The following is a 24,091-nucleotide window of genomic DNA, read 5'->3' as shown; positions in this document are numbered from 1 at the left end:
TGATTAGTCCTAGATTAATAGAACCCTTGCAATGGAACCTCCACCATATCAACACATACCATGGTTCCATTGCCCACCACACAGTCATATTCATAATTAGAAAAGTAACATTTGCTTTTTCAATGCAGGAATGATAAGTATAGTACTTTTGCGGGTAAATTGATATAAAATAATCAATATGACATGAGCAAGGGTGAACTTGCCTGGTAACTGCGAGATAATGCAGTTCGATGTGTTGGATGGAACCTGGACCTCGGTAAAGACAATGTTATAAGATCCAAATGATGCATGCATGGTTGCATTGTTTCATGTTGAATTCCTTACCCCGACATGATTATTAAGATTTTAGGGTTGAGTTAAGTATTTGTGCCTTTGGCAGTAATTTATAAATTATTTAAGTACTTTAACATTGTTTTCTTTTCTAACAAGAAAAGAATTGAAAAGTAGTTGATATTTTCCTTTGGAAAATATTGGTTTCAAACAAAGAATTTGAAAATAAGGTTTTCCTCATTTTGGAAATATTACTGAATTTTGAATTATTAAGATATTTCCCCTTTTGGAAAATCTTAATCTTTAAAAGAAATGACTTGGAATAATAGAATTCCTTTTGAAAATATTTGAATAAAAATTATTTGTATTCATTAAGAGTTTTCCTTGATTTTTTAAATCCAAGGAAAATTGCAATTGAAAATTTAAAGTTCATATTTAAATCGAAAAATTGCAAATTTTGAATTTGGGTAGTAAATTCCATTTCTTATTTTATTTTGTTAAGAATAATTTCTTATTCATTAAACCTATTTTTCTTGGACTTTTAGAGTATTTTCCATTTATTATTATTTGGTAGATTTCATAAGTTATTTATAAAATGAAAAAGACAAAAATACCCCCTGGCCTAATTGGGCCAACCCACCAACATGGCCCATTTGGACAGCCCACTAAGGCCTGCCCAAAACGGTTCGGTGGAACCGAACCCCTTCGGCCCACCTCACTCTCTCTCGCTCACCTCTCTCTCGCGAAACCCTAACTCCCGTGGCGATTCGGTGGCGACGTCGCCACCACCATGGCCGCCGCCTTGCTCCGGCCAACCCCGGCCGAGCTAGGGCTCGCCGTGGTGCTCAGACAACTCAGCGCGCGACGGCGCATCTATTCGTCCACGTAGATTCTTCGATTTCGTCCTCGACCGTGCGTGCACGTGCGTGACACCCGCAGTCGCCGACGGATCCGTGGCGATCTCCGTCGATCTGCGGTTCCTCGCCAACCCTGGGTGTTCGCCGCCCTCTCTGGTGGTGTGCGTGGCCTGGCATGGCTTGGCCACGGTCTGGTGGCGCCGTGGTTGGCCATGCCACCGTGCCGCCATTGTTGTCGCCTCGTTCTTCACCAGGTACTCCTCCTCTTCCTCTTCTTCCACCTCTACACCCTCTACTCCTTGATTTGTGCCTACTGCGCCCCTGCGTATGCTGCTCCTAGGCTACTGTGTTGCTATGCTTGCTGCTATGCTGCTGTTCTTGCTGTTCTTGCTGTTCTTGCTATGCTATACGCCTAAGCCTCCTGATGCTATTCCTATGCCTGCTGGCTCACTGTGTTGTTCTCATCCTATGTGTTCATGTCTATGTTTTGTGCAATTGCTTAATGGCCTTTGTTCATATGCCTACTGGACTTGTTCATATGCTTACTGGCTTATTCATATGCTTACTGGCTTATTATTGGCCTAGGTTAGAACTACTGACACTTGTGGTGTCAGTGATGCTCACCTATGCCCTGTGTAGGCTTCAGTGGATCCCATTCTTGGATCACTGCTTGTCTGGGATGCTCTGCTATGCCTTGTGCTTGATCTATTTGATCAATTGTATGCTAGTGGCTAATTACTGGTTAATTCCTTGCTATATGGATGGATTACTAGCTATTGCTGTCACTCATACTTGCTCATGATGCTTATGTATCTGTGTGTGTGCTGCTATTGTTGTCCATAGCTCACTGGACTTGATCCAGTGGCTAGGATGCAATGGTGCATGCTGCTGTTGCCTCTCAGTGATGCTATTGCATGATTCATGCATGGATTTGTTATGTATTCATGCCTGGATGGGCTAATTACTGATGAACTACTTATGCAGTGTTGATTAATTGCCTTGCTATGCATGATTTGATATTTCCATGATCAATTTGGAAATAATCCAAGTCTGAATCCATTTCTGGATGATGATGACTTATAATCTTGGTTAAATGGATGGTTTTGTGTTTGATGTGACCTCAGTAGCATTGCTACTGATTGGTTGCTCACACAGTTGGCTAGATCTTGTTGGCTACTCATCTCTGCTTGCATAATAGGGAATCATAAATGATATGAAAGCCATTATGCTTGCCTGTGAAGAAATCTAGGGTTTACTGATGGTTTTAGTGACTAGGGTTTCACTAGGTGGTTCTTGGTAGCTGCTATTACTTGTAAACCCTCTACTGGTGTTATCTGTGCATGTGTTCTTGCTTGTGTGCACATCTGTGCATCTGTTCTTCCTTATAAGTACAAAAATAGTGTCTGGATGGGTTTTAGGCTCTAGTTGCTCCATTTACTGCCAGTGATCCTTGGTCAACACCAAGTGATGATCATCCATGAGCATCTGCTCATCCCATGACTTGTGTCATGCAGAAATTATGGATTGGATCCACTGGATCATCTCCATGTATTTAGTATACCTTGTTCCAGCTCCTATATGGTTAAGCTCAACTGCTGTTGAGCAGTTGCTTGATGATCTTGCTACTTGTCCTTCTCCTCCTAGCTCTTCATGATCTTGGTTAAGTTACCATCTTTCTACTGGTTTTGGTTGGTTGGATTTTTGGATGGATAAATGGTTTCAGTATTGGCTGTTGCTGTTCTTGAGCAAGAACAGAGATGAACTCTCACTGTTCCTGCCTGGTTGCTTGGTGAATGGTGATCTGTCGACCTGCGCATTGCTTCTAGGGTTTCTACCCTTTTATACCTGCTGTGTTTCTCCTCTTGCTGTGACACACAAGCCTGGAAAGGCTTGGTGCCTAGGCTGTGCTTTGTTGTGCTGTTGATTACACAACAGCTCATGAGCTGTGTGGTCACTTTGGTGAAATTTGAGCCCTGTGTATGGATTAGGTTTGGTCTGCCTATGGTTATCCTGGTTCTATGCAGGTTTTGGACATGCACAAGTGTCCTTGACACTTGGTTTCACTCCCTTAGCTAGTTACTGACTTGGTTTTAATCCCCATGTATAGTTCTTTCTCTCTATTTTGCAGGTTTCAAAGATGGAAATGATCCAAGACAAATCCTTCCAAGACATGTAGTTTAGGATTTTAGCCTAGGATTCAAATTCATGTAATTTTCTTTTTTACTTTGCTTTTTATTCATCCAATTCTTGTATAATGGATAATGTAAAGATATTGTATGTGTGTGTATATCAATAAAGCTCAAATTTTCCTTACGATCTCAATTGTATTTGCATCATTTACTTATAAATGATTAGTATATTTATATTGCAAATTTGAAATTCAAAGTGATTTGAATTATGAAATGTATTTGAATTATGAATTCATAATTCATATTCTATATGGTTTACCTTTTACTTCTTTAGTTTTAAATTAAATATGACTTGGCATTTCAAAATCATCTCCCAAATAAACAAGTTACAAAAGAGATCATGTCGAAATTCTTAACTCACATTGCCTAACCCTAATTGCAATTGAGAGAGAACCTCGATCTCTCTTAGGTTTAGTTGCAATAAGGCGCGAAAATTTCCCTCGTTTTGCGATGAAATGCACATCGCAATTCTAAATCTACCCTTCGATGATCCTATGTTCTGGGTTATTACAATGCCGTCGATGACGTTCTGCAGGGTGCGCCCCGGAATGCCCTAGAACAGGAGGCGCCCGTTCCTGTTCCAGCTGTTCGGCCCGCCAACGAGGCCAGTGGTGCTGTGCATCTCCATGTCGTACTGCACCTGGAAGTAGGCGATCCACCAGGAGTCGTTGCCGGTGGCCACCCAGGTCGGATCGGCCCGCTCCTCGGCGTCGAGTGCAGACCGCTGGGCCCTGATGGCGTCCCTCCAGCGCTTCGTGCCCGGCGACGGCGGCGGCGGGACGCCTATGCCGTTCACGGCTATCTTCCAGCCGCCGCTGCTTGGCAGGCGCATGTCCGGCGGGACGGGATATCCCACGCGGTACAGCGCCCACGCCTCCTTCATGGTGAGGCTGCCGCGGCCAAAGCCGTTCACCGCGGCGATCTTGCGGGAGGACAACGCATTGGTTGGAACGGCGAGGAGAAGATCTGGGAGCGGCGAGGAGAAGATTTGGGAGCGGCGAGAGATTGAGATGAACCGCAGGGCCTCTTAATGTACAACGGCGGCAGGCAAAGCGGCAGCGGGTCGTTGGAATCAATAACGCCGGCGCGGATGGCCACGCGGCCATGCACGACGAGACACGTCCCTGCGTCGCCTGGAAAAACCGTAACGTCGCTTGACCAAAGGTAGACGATGGGGTTTTAGGCTTCCGAGCCGCTGACGCATCGGTTTCGCCACGACACGCCTTGCTTTTCGTTATGTTCGACGTGCCGGAGCGTCCCTTGTAGGGCGGGGACGGGCTCAGGACGCCGGACACCGTATCGGGCCGTGCCAGATAAAAAACAGGTTTAGGGGGCGCGGCTGGAAATGTTTTTTTTATCCGGCGCGCCCCAAATCACTTTTGGAGACGGTACGAGGGACGCGACCGGAGATGCTCTAATGACTCAGGTACCAGGCACCACGTGTCCTTGTTCCAAGAAAAAAAAATCAACCGCCTTCATAATCTAAATTGTAATGTTGGTTTGCCTCTTTATTAAGTAACCATCTTTCCTGCCAAGAGAAAATCAGGGCATTCACTTTTTATATAGTACTTCTATATCTTTTCTCTGTCATACTACTCTTCATATAACGATTGCTCAAAGTATTATATTACAAATATTAACATTTTCTATGTCAAATTAACATTATTATATCATAATGAAGTATACTTTTATATTATATATAGTTGGTATCGTAAATGTCGTTATTTCAACACATATACAAAGTTAAACCTTACAAAACTTGAATTTAAACAGGGAGGAGGCTACATGCAGGGCAATGGTGTCAACTGACACCAATTGATTTTGTCACTAATCGTTGCTTAGTAAAGATGACACCAACGCACGAGAGCTGACCCCATCAGGTTATTTTTGTAACCGCCATTGATTAAACCTTACTCCCTTCGTTCTTACTCTCTCGACCCTTTGTATTCTCGCGGGTCTAAAATGTGTTAGGAGGTTCAGCGGTCCGACACATAGTGATCGGCCTGTCAACGGAGATGCAAACTTGGCTCAAATATGCGTCCTCGGATGCGTCTCAGTGGACGCTGCACGAACGCGCAGAGTGTCCGCTCGCGTCTGGCGGACGTTTCATCAGTCCCGACTGGTAGCGACTCAGACTCGATGTGTCTTCTTAGTCGTACTAGTACTGGCGCAGGCGTCGCTTCGGCAGTCTGCGCCACGTTAATGACGATGCCTCGCCTGCTGAGCGGCCGCCGCCCACCTCGGCCAACGAAGTAATGACGATGCCAGGCGTGCCGCGCCCCCTTGGTTGTCTCCGGCGTATACAAAGAGGAGAGCGCACATCTCATCTCCTCCCACACAAACGGTAGACACCGCACAACCTCCACCGGAGCCCCGCCTCCATACAGCCCTCTGCCTTTGCCATGAACAGTGCCGGGCGCGGCCAGGCTACTGCGCCTCCACCTACGACTCCATCTCTCCCGGTCGAGACCTCTGACGAGGAGGACGACGAAAGCATGGACAATGTCATCGACGCGGCCATGGATGCAAAGTTCATGGCTGACGCGGAGCAGGAAGCAGAGGAGGAGGGGGTGGCCCACGCGGCGTTCGACACCGAGATGGAATGCCGCAGGGAGACGGTCGCCGCAGGGATGACTCCTCCGAATTCGACTGGTCCTCTGACGATGGGCTTGACCCGGAGGAGAAGGCGGCGGAGCAAAGGGCTCTAGTAAAGTCCTTCGAGACGCTCAAGAAGGCCAAGGATGCTGCGGCAGCGGCTGCTAGAGGACGCGGTGGCCCACTGAGCGCTAGCGGCCGCACGGTAGGCGGCGGAGAAGCCGAGGAGGGAGGGAGGCCACGACGGGGTCGGGACGTCGGGTGGCAAGTAGGCTAGGGCTTTTTTCTCCTCTATTTCGTAGTATTTTATGCTTTTTACTTAAATGAAAAATATTGTTGGAAAAAACTATGAATCGCCCTGCTAGGAGTACACCCAGATGTAAACGAGCGCGCGGCCATTTTCATGTTCAAGAGGCGACGCAAATAGACGCGCGCGACCATTTTTGAGTTATATGGATCGCCCGCTAAGGGCATCTCCAGCGGCGCGACGCAAATGGTCGCTGAGCGACCGTTTTCGTTCGCCGTGACCGGAAATGCGTCTGGGCCCTGCTCCAGCGGGGCGACGCAAAGTGACCGGCCCGTCCGCGGAGACGCAAACCTGGCCCAAATATGCGGCAGGTTTGCGTCCCCGCGGACGCTGCGCGGACGCGCCGAGCGTCCTCCATTTCTTACCCGGTCCCGCAAGTCAGCGAGAGCAAAATCGATCGCTTCGACCTGATTTCTTTTTTCACCCTCGTTGGTGCCCTAGTGCGACGGCCCCGCCCCAATCCCCTCCGTCCGCCGCAGCGCCGCAGTACTCGCTGCCGGCACCGTTGTCGTCGCGCGGGAGAGCAGGATCGTACTCGGGGTTGGGGCTCCGGCGCGAACCTGCCGTCTGTTTTCGGGCGAAACGTTGCCGGTTGCGCCGCCCTTCCGCGCCGCCCACGACCTGTTCGACCTATTGCGCCGGTAGGTTTCCTCTCGTTTTTCGGCGCGATTTGTGCGCGGCCATTGATCAAGAGTTCGTATCGACGCGGATGGACGCGTGGCATATGGTGGAGAAGTTCCGCGCGGAGATCGTTGACTCCTCTTCGGACGACGAGTCCGATCATTCGTCGCACACATTGGCAACTACTGCGGCCTCCATGATCCACGAGTTCACCTCAAACCCGGGGCCGCAGCACGGGGCTCCGTGAAGGGGCGCTCGAAAAACCTGCCGCGCAACGAGTGGCGAGGGCAGGCCCGCCTCCACAAGGACTACTTCCACCTCACCAATCCGATCTATCCGGAAAAATTGTTTCGGCGCCGATACGGGATGTCAAGGGACCTGTTCTTGGTCATTCTACGGGGCGTCGGGAACTACGACCCCTACTTCCAATGCGGGCCCGATGCAACGGGTGCGCTAGGCTTCACCTCCTACCAAAAATGCTCTGCGGCTATTCGCATGCTCTCATATGGAATGAGCTGGCGATATATTCGATGAGTATCTTTGAATGGGTGAGAGCACCTGCCTTGAGTCCATGTACGGGTTTTGCCGAGCCGTGATTGCCGTGTTCGGACAGTATTGCTGTAGGGAGCCAAGCTGTTGAGGATACAAGACGCCTCCTATCTATCAACGAGTCTAGAGGCTTCCCGGGAATGATTGGTAGCATAGATTGCATGCACTCGGGAGTGGAAAAGCTGTCCATTTGGATGGCGGGGGTCGATACAGCGGGCATGAGGAGGGACGGACTGTCATTTTTGAAGCTGTCATATCTCAAGATTTATGGATTTGGCATTCATTCTTTGGCATGGCCGGTTCCAACAATGATATCAATGTGTTGCACCGATCACCGGTTTTCGAAAGGCTCATGCAAGGCAAAGCTCCCCGGGTGAGCTATGAGATCAATGGAAATGCATATGACAAGCCATATTATCTTGTTGATGGCATCTACCCTGGTCGGGCCACATTGGTGAAGACTGTCCGTAATCCAAACTCCGAGAAGACGAAGAGGTTTGCCAAGATGCAAGAGGCTTGCAGGGAAAGATGTGGAGCGTGGATTTGGTGTGCTCCAAGCTCGGTGGGCAATTGTCCGTCACCCGGCAAGAACATGATCGCTGAAGACCATGCATGAGGTGATGACATGCTGCGTGATCATGCACAACATGATCGTTGAGAACGAGCGTCCTGATGGCCGCAATGAGCACCAATGGGAATTCCAAGGTGAGTTAGTTGCGCCAATTCCTGGAGCTTCTATTTGGGCCGACTATCTACATATGAATGTAGAAGTCACAAACGATACAGTCTCCAAACAGCTGCAGACGGATCTGATTGAGCATCAATGGACCATGGCTGGCCATGAAGATCATGCCTAGAGGACTAGTATCTTATTTTCAAAATTTAAATGTAATAACTATGACTTCGTTGAAATCCTATTTGTTGTTTCAAAACTTCATTTTTGATGCAAACGCGGAAATGCGTCGCGCCGCTGGAGCCACCCCAGGGTGCAAACGGACGCGCGGACAAAAACGGTCTATCTCGCGTCCGCCGCACGACTCAAACGGACATTTCGGACGTCGGAAATGCGTCGCGCCGGCTGGAGATGCCCTAAGTAAAGTTTTGACTTCACAGGAGGCAGACCTGAAGTCAATGAACACAAATATCTGAAGAAGAAAACAAAAACTCGAGGGAGGCTGTAAAGTGTAAATTTCGTCTCTCATGCACTGTAACAGTAAAGTGAATCGCCTTTTCCATGGCTGTGCTGCCCTTGCCATGGCACACCACACCACGAGGTCCACAACAACACCTCCTGTAAAACTTTCCACACGGAGGCCCAGTTCAGAGGCTTCTCCCCCTCCCCCATCCCTTTCCCATCTCAACACTCTCACTCTCACCCTCAGAGGGAGGTCAATGTCACTGTCGCCGCCGCTCGCTCGGTAGTTGCCTACAGGGCCTCCCTCCATTTACACTCCTCCGGCTCTTCCTACTGCCTTCTTCTCCGGCTCCGGTCCAAGAACAAGTAGGCAGTAATTTTTGTTCTCTCTCTCTCTAAATCTTTGCGTTTTGTTTATTCGCTTACTTTTATGCGCCGGCTACTTCTTGGCTCTGCCAAAGTGCCAATGCCCGATGGTGGGTCTCGTTCTTGAGATGCTCAACTCAAACAAATGCGGTGTCTCCTTGGCAAAATCGAAGAGGAGGTGTTTGCTGAATATTTTTTTCTGTCATGTCGTCGCTTAGTTAGTTTATTGGTTGGTTCCCGTGCACACAAGGTCGCTGTCCTTTTTTCCCTGAATTTCTTGATGTCTTGCTGTTCTTTCCCAAGTTCCAACGGCAATATCTTTTTCGAAACAAAAAAAGATTGCCTTTCCCCCCGTAAATTTCACATGATAATATTTTTCGTCCTCAACCAACTCGACTAACCCTAGTGTTCCGTGTTTGCAGGTGAGCAGAGTTTGGGCTAGTAGGATTTAGCCGTTCCGTTTCTGAGAAAATAATTTGGAGCTCAAGAGGCCACAATGCCGAAGATGTTCGGCTTCTCTCGTCGCCGGATTAAGCTGGGAAGGTGAAATTTGGTCCCCTTCCTTCGGATTTGGCCCGTAAATCTAGCTTCCCCTGTTCTTTACGACCCGTTAATTTTTCTCCCTTAGCATTTAGTTATACTGGGCTCGTCTCTGGTTCTACGTGTTTTCATAGATTTCGTCTTAGGAAGGTACCATAGCTAGGTTTGCTGATATGATTGGGTGTGACCAGCGAATTTAGACGATTTTGGTGAGTTACATGAGAGATATGTTGTCTTTGTCCATCTCAAGAAATTTTTGGCCTGAGCAAAGAGCAGATACTGAAGAGAGTTGAACTGTTATGTGAGTTTGTGTTCATTCCTCTCCTTATTTCTGAAGAGAAAAGGTTGAAATTTTTGTTAATGTGCTGAAATAGAGCCATTCACCCTCCAGCTCCATTTCCCTATTTCAATGTTTCTACGTAAATTCCTTCTGTCTGCTCTCACCTTTCCATTGTCTTGTGATTTCTATAGGCTGAAGGGTCATCTTCATGATCCTTTCCATGGCTCCCGGAGTCCTGCTCGGCCTACCAAGCGGCACAGTCATCCCAACGTGAGCTATTCTTCTTGACTTATTTGACATGGTTTTTACTGTTGTGATGTATTTAAACGGTTACTGGCCTATTGCGGTTTGTTCAGGAAGAAGAGCTAGTGGCTACGTCAGTGAGTGGGCGTCCAGATGACCTTGCTTGGCGCTGTTCGTCTGATACTTTTGATCTCAATGGTCGTGCATTTGAAAACTCGGAGAATTGGGCGGTATTGTCAACAGAGGGGGATAAACCGAGCCCTCGTTTTGATGTAATAAACCATCTTAAAAACTCTTTGAAGTGCAAAAGAAGTTGCAGTGTTCTCATCATTATTAGTTTCTGTACTGAAGCCTTTATAAAATATAACACATTCATCTGCTCACCATTTCAAACAGCATGCAGCAGCCATGGTAGGCAGCAAAATGATAGTCTTCGGTGGTGATGCCGGTCATCATTTGCTGGATGATACAAAGGTAGTTGATGGTGTGTTGCATGAGGGGGCTCATCTGTTCATGTTACATAACCTTATATCAGTTTTGAGGCTAACTTTGTGATATCATTTTTCCAATATATACTTTAGATATTGAGCCTAGACAAACTTACATGGGATTCTGTGGCTTCTAAAGTTCGTGCATCACCAGGTGGACGTTCTCCGAAGTTTCGACCATGCAAAGGTCATTGTCTGGTATGCTTCTTGCAGCTCAATGTTTTCTAACTACCCCGTTCGATTTTTTTTATTTATTACATGATGTCGTAGACTTGTCCCTTATCTTTACAAATTTGCTGGAAGTTGTAATGGCATAGCCTTTTGGTGAAGTAGGCAAAGGTTCGTTAAATAAGGAAAGTATGTAAAGATTGATTATTAGCATTCCAAGTTTTTCATTCTGTTTGCAGTTGTAACACTGCGGCATGTTGCTAGTTTATATTGCACTAGCATAGTAACATACCTGTTTTCCCAATAGTAGCATTTCATGGTTAACACTTCAAACTTTAGCAGAATTAATACAAAAACCCAAGTGAGGTGCTACATGTCAACTTTCATGCACTAGCCAACGCAAGTCAAAACTGATGGAAAGGCTAGTGCAATCCACTTATACACTTCATAACACTACAAAATTGTGCCTGTGGGCTGTCGTCCTAGGTGAGGGCTGGGCTTCAAGTCAATTTTGGCCTAGGTTGTTACAATCATTGTGACTTTCACCTTTCAATAATCTCACTTCCTCTGTTCCAAAATACATTACTTTTGAAGCATTAAATCATACTTCTTTATCTTTGACAACAAATTAAAAGAACAATTTAGATTTATTGGGTAAAAATTGTACCATGGAATTTGTAATGATTTTTTTTCAAAACATATACTTATAATTTTCTAATAACATGTGCATGTAAAAACAATGGTCAAAGTTGCATTGTGGAAACTGTCCATATCTAAAACGTCGTCTATTTTGAATGAAGTACCTTGCAGTTCTTTCTTACAGTGCTTGCTTGATCTATGACTTAAATGAGAAAATACCTTTTTTTATTATAGGTTCCATGGGGCAAGAATGTCATTCTTGTCGGAGGAAAAAGCGAGCCACCTTCTGACCGGATAACAGGTCAGATTGCCCTATTTAATTCTAAAAAAATCATATTGATTTACTTTACTATCTGATTCAGTGTTAAACTTCCAGCCGAAATAATTTGGAGTTCATCATTTATTTTACTGCAGTATGGACATTCAATTCGGAAACGGAGATCTGGTTGCATATGGAAGCGAAGGGCGACATTCCGGTTACATATTTGAACATTGATTTATACAATGATTAAAGTGTTCGTTGCAAAATACTTAGTGATTGTTCCTCGATCGCTAATTTCAGGTAGCTCGAAGTGGCCATACAGTGACTAGAGCAGGCCCTGTTTTGATCCTCTTTGGTGGAGAGGATACTAAAGGGAAGAAACTGCATGACCTTCATATGCTTGATCTGAAGTCTTTAACATGGCTTCCATTGAACTATAAGTAAGTCATTCTTTGTCTAGAACTAAGACGTAGTATGATGTCAATAGACATAAAAACAAACCTAAGCAAGAACGTTTATCAGTTGATTACCTGGTTAGTCCACAATGCCTATACATAGGTTTCTGCAAAACTAGTGTGGTTTAACTAACAGTCCATGCTTTGAAGCTTGTTGATGTTTGAATTGTTCTTACTTTGCTGTGCTATTTTTTTGTACTAATAACTACATGTTCATGTTTTAGAGGTGCTGGACCTTCTCCAAGATCGAATCATGTGGCTGCACTTTACGATGATAGAATTCTTCTGATTTTTGGAGGCCAGTCAAAATCCAAGACCCTAAATGATGTTCATGCTCTAGACTTCGAAACAGTAAGTTCAATCAGGTTTCTGCTATTTTTTCTTGTTAATATCCTACTGAAATGAAGTCAATCTTTTTAGATGGTATGGTCAAGAGTGAAAACACATGGTCATCATCCATCACCTCGAGCAGGTTGCTGTGGAGCTCTCTGTGGGACTAAATGGTATATAGCAGGGGGTGGAAGCAAGAAAAAGCGTAAGTTTGTTATGCTATGTTGCCATTCAAGTAGTTGTATATAATATGACAATATGACTAGTTCAGTTTAATCTGTAAGCCATAACCAAAACTGTGTTCATTTCTTAAAATAAGTGCTTCATTTGGAATCATGGCTCATGTTCATTTTCTAATAAGAAATCTTCCATCTCTATCAGGTCATCCTGAAACCTGGGTCTTCGATGTCCTGGAATCCAAGTGGTCCGTTTGTGTAGTACCTCCTAGTTCCTCAATTACTACCAAGAAAGTAAGTGCAAGTCATCTTTGATGGAATCTAAGTGGTATAGGAAGGTCGATACCGTACCATCTGCAACCTTCCTGAATTCTAGATAAATGCAACATTTATGATTGTTTAGAGTTATACTCGATTATGTTAGATATCGTACAGAGTTGAATGCCCCACTTACTAGGAAATTGGAGCTAGTCGTTGTTGATTTTTTATGTAACCATACTGAAGTACAAGACCATCTCAACTTTGGTGTGGTGCTCATGTCAGAGGAAACAATGAAACAACACTCTCCCCAATAGCAAATCCTATTCAAAATATTGTTATTCCAGTCCTTCCATTTTTTCTAGTTGCTAAACATTGAAGATGCAACTCGTGCAGGGTTTCAGCATGGTTCCGTTGTACTACAGGGATAAGATTGTTCTTGTTTCGTTTGGAGGAAACAAGAAGGAGCCATCTGATAAGGTAAATACTAACTTTTTAAAGTGGAAGAGCAGCCTACTTTCGCATTTGGAGTTTTAGAAATCATTCTTCTTTTGTTGCAAGGGGGGTTTCTGATATTTTCTTTAAATTATAGTTCTACTGTTTTTTTTTTTGTATTCGCTTTACAATTCCTAAATTGAAGCTATTGTGTTTTCGAAGGTCGAAGTCCTAGTAGTGCTGCAAAATGAACATTGTTTCAGCTGGCGGTCTGCTCCTGACGCAGAACCGTTAATGTATGAGGACTCTCCTCCTAGCTCTAAGGAACTTGCCGATCACCTCAACAACTGTGAACCTGTTAATTCAGTAGCAAGACACAGTCTTGCGACAACAGTGGAGAGCTCATCTGGGAGGAAATCGATTCCTGATTCACTGCTACAAAACTCGAATCTGGGCAGCTCATCACTCCGCAGGCAGTTCCGTCAGGAGGAGGAATGCAGCCTGGCACAAAAACTGCAGAAGCCAATCGATGATGACAAGTACAAGGATGTTGACGATTGTTCTGAGCTACCATCCTTTGCAAACCAAAAGCAGCGGAGCGACACATATCATTCTCCAGATTCTGATGCTAAAGCGAAGAGGTTGGGTAGAAGTTCATCAGACATTAACCATCAGCACGATACAAAAATCGCAAACCTGGCCAGGAGAAACATGGCGTTGGAAGAGAAAGTTTCGGCTGCAATGGCGAGCAAAGACGAAGCAGAGAAGAACTTGTCTCTTGTTATTGACAGCAAGGAAGAGCTAGAGAAGAGGCTAGCAGAGAGGGACAGGGAAGTCGAGATGCTGAAGGAGAAGGTGATAGGATTAGAATTGGCACAAGAAGATTCAAACAGTGCCTCAAACACTGTCCATGCTGACAATGTGCGGCTGGAGCGTGAAGTGGCCTTTTTGAAGGCCGTCATGGATGAGAACCAGAAGGCAAGAAATTATCCCTATAATCTCTCAATCTGCTGGCGTTTTCGCTGTAGTAATGACCCTGTTTTCTTCCTAAACAGGAGCTGCACTCGACCCGTGGAGTTCTAGCAGGAGAGCGTGCAAGGGCGTTCCAGCTCCAGGTAAATTTTAAAAGTGTATCTTTCAGGTTCTTCCCGATTAATACAAATTTTAGCCAGTGGTAGTTTCCATTATCAGGATTCTCATCCTGATACCCAATTTTACTTGCATTTGCATCTTATGACTGTGCAAGACTGCTGTTGACATTTACTTCACCAGGTTGAAGTGTTCCATCTGAAGCAAAGGCTGCAAACAATGGATGGAAGGTCACCTACACCGAGAAAACCTCAGAACATCTAGGTCTTCCATGGTGATGAGTTTGTCCAGCATCCAGATGTAAATTAATTGTTTGGATGCCTATTTGTCCATCGAAACATTAAGTGTGTGTTTGGTTGGCTACTGTACTTTGTGACACCTAGGTTGTCAAATCCACTTTATATTGTGGCGACCAAAGTGCGGTAACGAACCAAACATCCATAATATGTTCTCATCATAGAGATTGTAATCTCAATAATGTTATTAAAGACCCAAATGGATTGATTCGTGCAATCATGTATGATCTAATAATGATGGATAAGGCGTTTTGGCACCCCGGTTTTTGAAATGACTTCTAAACGTAATTTAAAATGTCAAAAAATCCGAACAAGAAATTGATGCATACATCTTGATATTTATATTTTGAAAGTCATTTTGCGGAAACTGACACTTTTTGTGTTGTGTGCAAAAAAGACAAAATTTGGTGCTTAAACAAAGCTTTTCATGACATATTTTTTAAATCTTTTTTACACAAGACACAAAAATATCAGTTTCCCACGAAACTTCGCATGCACACATAATGTTGACATGTATGCACAACATTTTTTTCAGATTTTTTTTGATATTTTGAAATATTTTGTTCAGTAAGCATATGCTCCCAAGGTCAAACGTAGATTTCCGCTAACAATGTGCACATGCTTGTTTCTAAAACTTATTTTGAAAGGGTAGCTCTATTTGGTAAGATTGTTGGAGTTTGTTATGGGCTTGGGCTTTAGGCCCATGGAACAATAAGTTACTGGAAAATCTCATGTGGCCAATGCATGCAAGGCAAGAGCTAAGACGGTGTTTGGTTATGCTTACTTTTGGCTTATAATAAAAAACGACAACAAAATTGGTGATTATGTCTTTCCACTGGATTTTGTTATAAGCTAAAGTTCAAAAGCCAAAAATAAGTCTAACCAAAAACATCCAAAGTAAAGTCTAAATAATCGGTAGCTGGAAGGGAATCTTACAAGGGAGACTCTTCTACCCTTGAGAAGATGAGGGGTTTATGTGTGCTCGCCATACCACACCTCGCCTGCATGCGGTATTATCAAGTCATTAACGAGCGTGTTAAGTTTATTAATCGAGTCAGATTTGCTTGGATTGTGGGGATGTTGCCAACTCGAAATAGACTTGTTCCCCCATGAATTACTCTAACAACACTATATAAGGTGGACGCAAATCCTATACATCACACTGCATTTGTCTCCTTGCGATTCCACACCACCGCTATTGTTCCATCTCGATGCTCTACTCTCGGATACTATATCCCACAGACCAGGAGAGCATGCTTTGGGAGCCTCGCCTCTTGGAATGAGGCAATAAGGTTTTTGGGAGGTTCTCGGCGTGACTGCCCACATTCTCATTCATCCACTATGTCTGGCTCCTTCGACGTCATCATCATGCCAGCCGACACCACCAAGGGTGTTGATGATGCCCATTAGAACATGCCCGTGCTCTACCCTACAAAATCGGTGTGGGTTGCAATATTTCTAAGCTTCTTCAGTCTTGGAGGAGCATTGCCACTCAAACAACAGAGACAAAATATGCAGACCCTAAGGAATGCTGAGAATGTGACTGGGGTTATACCTCGAGCAGAATGTGACTGGGGTTATACCTTAAGGAATGATGATTTTTGTTGAGAATGCAAACCTTAAGGAATGTTGATTTTTGTTGAGAATGTGACTGGGGTTATACCCAAGGTTTAAAATAGCACGCTATTTCTTCGCTCTATTAGCATATCTAGAGGGTCCATGCTAATTTTTAGTAATTTTACTCGCTCTGGCGCTATTTGAGAAATAGCATGCTATATCGCCCTAAAACTTCATAGCGTTAGCGCGCTATTTTTTTCAGACAAGTTGCTTTCACTTTTTCGTGGTGATGAACTGCAATCTGTTGGTTCCACTTCTAAATCAGAAGATAATATCGTTAATGCTAATAATTTTTAGTAAATAATTTATACTATGTTGTTGCCTTGTGAAATGCTGATGTTATCCTTCTAAAATATTTGAGATCTATTTTTATATGTGGTTATGTATGTATGATTCGGTCACTTTTGGACTATATATCCATTCATCCTAGTAAAATTATTTATTTTTAGGCTATATTTAGTATTATTTTGAAAATGCTATTTAAAATATACCACGCTATTAGCACGATATAGTGTCCATAGCGTTTGAAGGAGGCTGCCACTATTTCATTTAGCACGCTATTTTAAACCTTGGTTATACCTCGAGCAGAAGGTGAGCGCAAAATATGCAGACCTTAAGGAATGTGAGGTGGCTCAATCTAGCACCAATGTGGTACAAAAGAACTTCCACAAGTTTAAGGAAAGAATAAGGCCATGCAATCCCCATCTTTAATACGCCATCCTATAATCGCTAGGTGAACAAATTAGTGGTATGACTAGTTCTTTATGGTGGGAACAACAAGAAAAGGACAATACATTTCATTGGATTATTTGGGAGAAACTTAGCCTATCCAAGAAAGCAACTTGTTTTAGGATATAAGGATCTTAATGCCAACTTAGCCTATCCAAGAAAGCAACTTGTTTTAGGATATAAGGATCTTAATGCCTTTAATCTTGCTATCTTGGAGAAACAAGGGTAGAGGTTGCAAACTAACCCGTATTCATTGTGTGCTCGTGTTATGAAATCCAAGTACTACCTCAACTTTTATGTAACAGATGCTGAAGCTAAGGAGTACATTTCCTATGCCTGGATAAACATCTTAAAGGGAACTGATTTGATATGACATGGAGTAATTAAGTGTGTGGGTAATGGTAATAATACCATGAACATATGACGTGACCCATGGCGGCCAAGACTTTGGTGTTGAAGACCGGATGCCACTAGAGAACATACAATGTTAACCAACGATAATGAGTTGATGTACCCTGTTATAGGTTCTCATTGGACAAAGATCTTGTTCAGAAGATGCTCTAGCCCTAGGATTTCTCCCTCATCCCCCATTGCCCATTTTGAGGATTTCGATGACGTGTGGGCTTGACATTAACCAAGCTGCTCATCAGACATTAACCACCAGCATGATTCAAAAATTGCAAACCTGGCCAACAGAAACATTGCGTTGGAAGAGCAACTTTCAGCTGCAATGGCGAGCAAACATGAAGCAGAGAATAATTTATTCCTTGTTATTGACAGCAAGGAAGAGGCTAGCTGAGGGTCAGGGAGGTTGAGACGCTGAAGGAGAGGGCGATAGGATTAGAATTGGCACAAGAAGACCCAAACAATGCCTCAAACAATGTCCATGCTGATAATGTGTGGCTCGTGTGTGAAGTGGCGTTTCTCAAGGCAAGAAAGTATTCTACGATCTCTCCATCTGTTAGTGTTTTCGCTGTTCTACTGGCCCTGTTTTCTTCCTACACATGAGCTGCACTTGACCTGTGGAGTTCTAGCAGGAAAGAGTGTGAGGGTGTTCCAGCTCCCGGTAAATTCTGAAAGTGTTGATCTTTGGGGCTCTTACTGATTAATACAAAATTTAGCCAGCGCAGTTCCCATTTTCAATGGCTTCTTGTGCTGATGTTCAATTTTAATTGCATTTGCATCTGCGACCCTGCAATACTACTGTTGACATTTACTTTGCCAGGTTGGGGTGTTTCCATCTGTTGGCTGCAGATATTGGATGGAAGGTCACCTACACCAGGAAAACCTTAGAAACTGTAGGTTCCAGAGGTCATCCATGGTGATAAGTTATTCCACCATCCTGATGTAAATTAATAGTTAACGTGCCTATTTTTTTCCATCGAAATTTTTTGGGGCATGCTTGTAGATTTCCAAATCCACTCTTTTTGTGGCGACCAAACTAACCAAAGTGCAGCTGTGAAACAAACATGCCTTAGGTATCCATATAATATGTAGTGATCATGGAGATGCTTTGCTAGATACTGAGATTTTGACTTGAAGATGTTAGTGAAAACGCAAATGAATTGATTCATGCAACTTTGAATGATCTACTAGTAATGTTTCTGTTTAAAAAAAATCTAGTAGTAATGTGTATATCAGCATATGCTTTGTTTCTGTACGGAACTCTCTCCTGTCCGGTGCATAACACCAGACTACCAGAGCATGCAGATTCCGTACTGCACAAGGTGCTAGAGTGGCATATGAGAAAGTTTTCAAAATCCTGGAAAGAAAACTACCACATAGAAAATGCACCTATCTAACATGTCAAGAAAGTTTGAATCTAAATTTGAAACATAACGTGGAGGGCAAACATGCAAATTTGCTACCTATAGTGATAATGATAATGGGCCAAATTGAAGCCCAACATAAATTAGGAACTATTTAGTGTCTAGTTTGTCGAAAAACCAGTTCACAACTCGGGTGTAGTTGCTCCTAATTGAATAAAAAAATAAAAATAGCAAACAAATTCAAAATAATCTGATTTTTTGGACAACGAACATGAACAAGTGTCCCAATAGCACACCAAAAATCCTCAAGAAAAGACATATGCAAAAAAGACAAAATGCGGTGCTGTTTGGAACATCTAAATTTGTTGCTTACGTCACTCTGATTTGTCTTTTTTTTTGCACAGTCTACTACATGTGCAGTTAGAACACTTGTTCATATTCATTGTAAAAAAATCAGAATTTATTGAATTTATTTACAATTTTTTTAAAAACATGTATTCAACCAGAAGCATCTACGCCCGGGTTCAGAAACGCCCTAGCCCTAATTTGTCCATTTTTCCTAAATTCAATGTCATGAATTTGTTTTTATAGTTTTGTAACATGTTAGATACAAGTACTACCGAAAAAAATTCTTTGGCTCCTGAGTATAAGTTGTTTTATTTAAAAAAATGTGGACATAGTCAATAATGTAACCTAGGAGCATGCAATTTTTCAATGTGATGTTTTTTTATAATATGAGCTACAAAAATATGACAGAATCTAATAAAAGTTGGAGATTTGAAAATATGCAAGATTTTGACATAGTCAATAATGTCAAATTTTTGACATCATTGAAATTTCTGAAAACTTGTCAAAATATGATAAAATCTGACATTTATTTAGAATTTCTGAAAACTTGTAAAAATGTAAACTGGGCCCCACAAATATGGTAGGTCTCTTACATGGAGAACGTATCTGAAAGCGGAGGACCAGCTCTAGCTCATCTTCACCTTCCTTCTGATACTTGTCTATCCTCAACTCCCCGTTACCACCTCTCGTCCTCCTCTTCCTCAGCAGAAAGAAAAGTTCCCAAAAAAGAGCAGAAAGAAAAGATGGAGGCCTTCCTCGCCGGCTTCCGGGCGCCGCGTCGAGCTCCCGCCGTCCCCGCCACTCGGAGCCCTCCACCGAGCCCCTTCTTCCTCGGCACGCGCCGCAGGAAGCCCTCCTCCTCCGCCTCCGTGGTCTGCATGGCGGTAAGGTCCCTCTTACCCTGCTTCATTGCTGCCGGCCGGTTCTTGGAGATAGCGAGGGCCGTAATCTATTGTGAGTTTTCGTGTAGGAGCCCCATCTCATCTCGAAGCTGGAGTCTACAGAGAAGGCATGGAAAGAAATGTCGGTATGGTCATTTACTTCTTTGTCCAGTGCCTACTTATGAATTCACAACCATTTGAGAGCCTTCTTATTTCAAAGCATTTTTTATATAGGAGTTTACAAAGTTTCTACTACTAAATGAATTTATCATATTCAAATAGTTTTGAGACCGAGTCAAATTCATTATGAGAAATTGGCAAATGGCGATACACAGACAGTAGAAAATGTAAAAAAAGAGTTCATGCTTTCATACGAATGTGTAAATTTCTTATTTCATTCTGATATAATATCGATTTGGCATGTACGCGAATCTGATGAATGAGTATCTTCTTCAGGTTAGATTGGGTGACCCTGACATTGTCTCAGATCCGAGCGAATACCAAAAACTTGCACAGTCTGTTGCCGATCTAGGGGAGGTATGTTTGGCATAATTTGAGTGCCATTCGCTGTACTCAGGTGTTATGAACCTTTGCCCATCGAAATTTTCTGCCAAAAATTCATCACGTGTTTTAAATAATATTCAGGTTGTGACGGCATATAGGCAATTTAAGGAATGTGAGAGGCAGATTGAAGAAACAAAAGGTTAGCATGCTTCAGTATTTATTGTTCCTCAGATTAAGTACTGGATTCTCACAACCTTATTTTGCACTGACCGACATGATAGCTTTGCAAAAAGAGAACGGAGATGACCCTGATATGGCAGAGATGATAGCTTCAGAACTGGAGTCTCTCTCTAACGAGCTTGCAGAACTCGAGGAAAGACTCACGGTGGGTATGGCTTTTTATATTTCGATTTAGACTTGTTGAAGTACTTCTCATTTGCTCTTACCTTTTCATGTTAGGTACTTCTGCTTCCCAGCGACCCTCTAAATTCACGCAACATCTTACTTGAAGGTACTATGGTTTTCAGTTGTGCATTTGACCCTATCATCTTATCTAGTCAGTTGTTTTCACCATATGCAGTTGTTTTATCAACATCAATTTAGGTAGGAAAATATATTAACTAGGGCATTTTGATTATCCTGATTCTCTTCAGTTCAGTTCAGGAAAAAAACTTATGTAAGAATGCCATACCACCAGAGTGTCTAACTTATATTTGCTTAAGTTATAGTTTAAGTTTTCGAACTGAGAACTCAGTTTTCTTTTGTGCAGTAAGAGCAGGTACTGGCGGCGATGAAGCTGGAATTTGGGCTGGTGACCTTGTAGGTAGATCGCCAATCGAATATGATTTAGCAAATGAGATAGTTTATCTGTTGTTGTTTGGTCTAGCTAATAGCATATTAAAGCTTAATGAACAGAGTTTGATGATCTTTATGATCAGCTTATTCAATGTGCAAGAGGGATTTTAAGTTTTGGCAACATAAGTTCATCTTTGTTCATTTCACGATCATCTTCAAAATTATAATCTCAATAACAAAGCGTCATATTTATGACTATTTGCATAATACACAGCTGAATGTGTAATGTCTATCCTTCAGGTACGCCTGTATCAAAAATATTGTGAGCTCAACAATTGGAAGTTTAAACCAGTTTCGTGCTCAGAGGTATGTACCTGCAACCTTATCCTGACTATTGAATAACAAAATGCTGATGAAGTAATTGAATCTTTCAGGCAGAAAAGGGTGGATACAAGACATATGTGATGGAGGTGAAGGGCAAACAAGTGTACAGTAAACTGAAGTTTGAATCAGGTGTGCACCGTGTTCAGCGTGTACCGCAGACAGAGACTATGGGCCGTGTTCACACGTCAACAGCTACTGTAGCTATTATGCCAGAGGTGAGTGTTAGATGTCAATTTACTGACATGAATTTTGTGTTTCTTTTTCTGAAGCTTTTTAATTCCGTTTTGATTGCACCATAGGCTGACGAAGTCGATGTGGTTATTGATCCAAAAGATATTGAACTTAAAGCTGCAAGATCTGGTGGAGCTGGAGGTATATCACTTATGGAATGTGACTTCCTCTAGTAGAACCCTAATGTTTCGGATGTATGTTACAATATGTTTTTGAAGGAACTATGTTACGTGGTACAACTGATCTTTACTCTTTTACACTCTCAATCAATGCAGGACAGAATGTTAACAAGGTGGAAACGGCTATTGATCTTATTCATAAGCCTACAGGAATAAGGATATTTTGTACAGAAGAAAGGTCACAACTTCAAAATAAAGCACGCGCGTTCCAATTATTGAGAGCAAAACTGTAAGTTTCTATCATCTGATTTATCCTTGTTGTTTGCAGCCTTTTATCTATGTATCACTCTTTCATCTCATTTTTCCGACTTGTAAAGACGCTCTTTGATAGTAGTACTATAGTTGCATTTCTATCTCGAATTTTTCTTCCGAAAGAAATGCCATGAATTTGTTGTACCTTCAAAACACTTTAAGTTCGTTTTTACTCCGTACTTCTGCTACCATTTCAAATTCTATGTTGGTTCATAGTTAAATTAATCCTTGTGGGATGTTATCTAATCTCCCATATATCTCTACATAAACAATACAGATATGAGATAAAGTTAAGGGAGCAACAAGAGTCCTTAAGAACCCAGAGGTTACTGCAGGTATGATGTCACTCTGTTCTTCATAGAGGTTCATATGTTGCAAAAAATTTGTTGACTAACGGAAAGAACAGAAATCTGTTTCCCAGATGATAATGGTTGGATTCGTTTCTTGAGGAAATTAGCTATACTCATGATGGTATCTAAGTGTGTGTCATCGAATTTCTTACAGCTAACAAGCAAAACCCTAAAAAGCGGCAGAACGACAAAAAAACAGAAGCAGAAAATTAGAAAAAAGCTATGAAAAAAACACTACCAAAACTGTATACGTATCCTACACAGGTATATATCTGAATGATGATATTGAAATTTGAATGCACAAGACCTGGTTATTGGCATGGCTTACTCAAACAGTGACAGGATTAAAGATGAAGTAACATTCTTTGATTTAGACATGGTGAAAAGATTGCCCCTCGTTGTAATTTTTTTTTGATTATTCTGTGTTAAATTTGCTAATACTGTTAGTAATTGAAGGTTGGCACTGGGGCACGGTCTGAGAAGATACGGACGTACAATTACAAGGTACTAGCACATTGTTCTATCTAATGGTCCACTATCTTAGGGTTTCATGCCACTGATATGCTTGTGCTGTCAATGTTCAAAATGTTTATTATGTAGTTGAGTTAATTTCGCTTTTTGGTTACAGGACAACAGAGTGACTGACCATCGGTTGAAGATGAATTTCGTATTGTCTAGCTTCCTTTTAGGAGACATCGAGGCAGCTGTTCAGGTACATGACGTATCATAATATGCAAATTATTGACATGCAACTATTTGTACAAACTGAAGATCTAGCACTGGAGTATAAATCCGCACCTTGTGCTAATTCTGGTTATCCTTGAAACATCTACAGTCTTGCGCTGCGTTGGAGCAAAAGGAACTCTTGGAGGAACTGGCCACTTCTTCTGCGGTGAAGGCATGATCAGTTCAGCCATCCCTTTTGCTTCTGGCCATATCGTAAAAAGGAAACATCCAATGGCAATATTACAGTCGATGGCGATTGATGACCAAGTTGTACATGAAGAAGCTCTGCGATTCAAATTCTGTTGTTCATGGTCATTTTGCATATATACACTAATGCCTGTAAACAGATCGGTGCACTTGAGTTGCCCTGATGGCATCAATTTTGAGTAGCTGAAAATAGACATTTCTACAGCAAAGCGTTGACACTGGTAATATGTGGACTCCGTGCACCTTATTATTTTGTTCACAGCTGCAGGCATCTATATTTTTTACAATTAATCTGCAGGTATCTAATTCATACTTATTATCAATTGGAGGGAGTACTCCCTCCGTCCCAGTTCATAGGGCTTACGCGTGTCCTTAGGTCGTAAATTTGACGATGATAATGCAACATATGTATTACAAAATGTATATCATTAGAAAGCTTAGAAGTTCTACTTTTTAATGATATAATTTTTATATTATACAAATGATATTATGTTGATCAAATTGGCAACCTAGGGATACGCGCAAGCCCAATGAACTCGGACGGAGGGAGTAGAAAATTTAAAAAGGACAC

At 42.7% G+C, this 24,091-nt stretch overlaps 2 protein-coding genes across 3 annotated transcripts; both read left to right on the top strand.

Annotated features, from left to right (window-relative positions):
* Positions 1-9,151: 9,151 nt before the first annotated feature.
* On the top strand, positions 9,152-14,788 carry LOC124703083 (acyl-CoA-binding domain-containing protein 6-like). The gene is made up of 15 exons (XM_047235294.1): positions 9,152-9,432; positions 9,901-9,979; positions 10,066-10,224; positions 10,349-10,426; positions 10,534-10,638; positions 11,482-11,548; positions 11,662-11,723; positions 11,810-11,949; positions 12,189-12,315; positions 12,385-12,499; positions 12,676-12,764; positions 13,125-13,208; positions 13,386-14,141; positions 14,219-14,278; positions 14,436-14,788. The coding sequence occupies exons 1-15, from the start codon at positions 9,386-9,388 to the stop codon at positions 14,514-14,516; spliced, it is 2,049 nt and encodes a 682-aa protein (XP_047091250.1). The 5' UTR covers positions 9,152-9,385; the 3' UTR covers positions 14,517-14,788.
* Positions 14,789-19,672: 4,884 nt separating this feature from the next.
* On the top strand, positions 19,673-23,745 carry LOC124703084 (peptide chain release factor APG3, chloroplastic-like). 2 transcript variants are annotated; one of them, XR_007002922.1, is made up of 15 exons: positions 19,673-19,895; positions 19,982-20,038; positions 20,349-20,429; positions 20,538-20,595; positions 20,678-20,781; positions 20,856-20,907; positions 21,166-21,215; positions 21,492-21,557; positions 21,626-21,790; positions 21,875-21,947; positions 22,082-22,214; positions 22,515-22,572; positions 22,852-22,966; positions 23,044-23,091; positions 23,216-23,283. XR_007002922.1 is itself a non-coding variant. In XM_047235295.1 (15 exons), the coding sequence occupies exons 1-15, from the start codon at positions 19,755-19,757 to the stop codon at positions 23,489-23,491; spliced, it is 1,239 nt and encodes a 412-aa protein (XP_047091251.1). In that variant the 5' UTR covers positions 19,675-19,754; the 3' UTR covers positions 23,492-23,745. The 2 variants fall into 2 exon arrangements, 1 of the variants encoding a protein (XP_047091251.1); XM_047235295.1 differs by lacking the exon at positions 22,852-22,966 and adding an exon at positions 23,423-23,745 and having other exon boundaries at positions 19,675-19,895; positions 23,216-23,299.
* The last annotated feature ends 346 nt before the right edge of the window (positions 23,746-24,091 follow it).

The sequence above is a fragment of the Lolium rigidum genome, chromosome 3 (assembly GCF_022539505.1).
Source record: "Lolium rigidum isolate FL_2022 chromosome 3, APGP_CSIRO_Lrig_0.1, whole genome shotgun sequence".
Classification (NCBI taxonomy): Eukaryota; Viridiplantae; Streptophyta; class Magnoliopsida; order Poales; family Poaceae; genus Lolium; species Lolium rigidum.
This window is presented reverse-complemented; position numbering and strand designations above follow the sequence as displayed.

Excerpts from the sequence above, each read along its gene's own strand:
- LOC124703083 (XM_047235294.1), top strand. The coding sequence starts at position 9,386 with ATGCCGAAGATGTTCGGCTTCTCTCGTCGCCGGATTAAGCTGGGAAG. Across the intron at positions 10,225-10,348 it reads AACCGAGCCCTCGTTTTGAT|CATGCAGCAGCCATGGTAGG; the intron begins GTAATAAACCAT and ends CATTTCAAACAG. Across the intron at positions 11,549-11,661 it reads ACCTTCTGACCGGATAACAG|TATGGACATTCAATTCGGAA; the intron begins GTCAGATTGCCC and ends ATTTTACTGCAG.
- LOC124703084 (XM_047235295.1), top strand. The coding sequence starts at position 19,755 with ATGGAGGCCTTCCTCGCCGGCTTCCGGGCGCCGCGTCGAGCTCCCGCC. Across the intron at positions 19,896-19,981 it reads CCTCCGTGGTCTGCATGGCG|GAGCCCCATCTCATCTCGAA; the intron begins GTAAGGTCCCTC and ends GTTTTCGTGTAG. Across the intron at positions 23,092-23,215 it reads TACGGACGTACAATTACAAG|GACAACAGAGTGACTGACCA; the intron begins GTACTAGCACAT and ends TTTTGGTTACAG.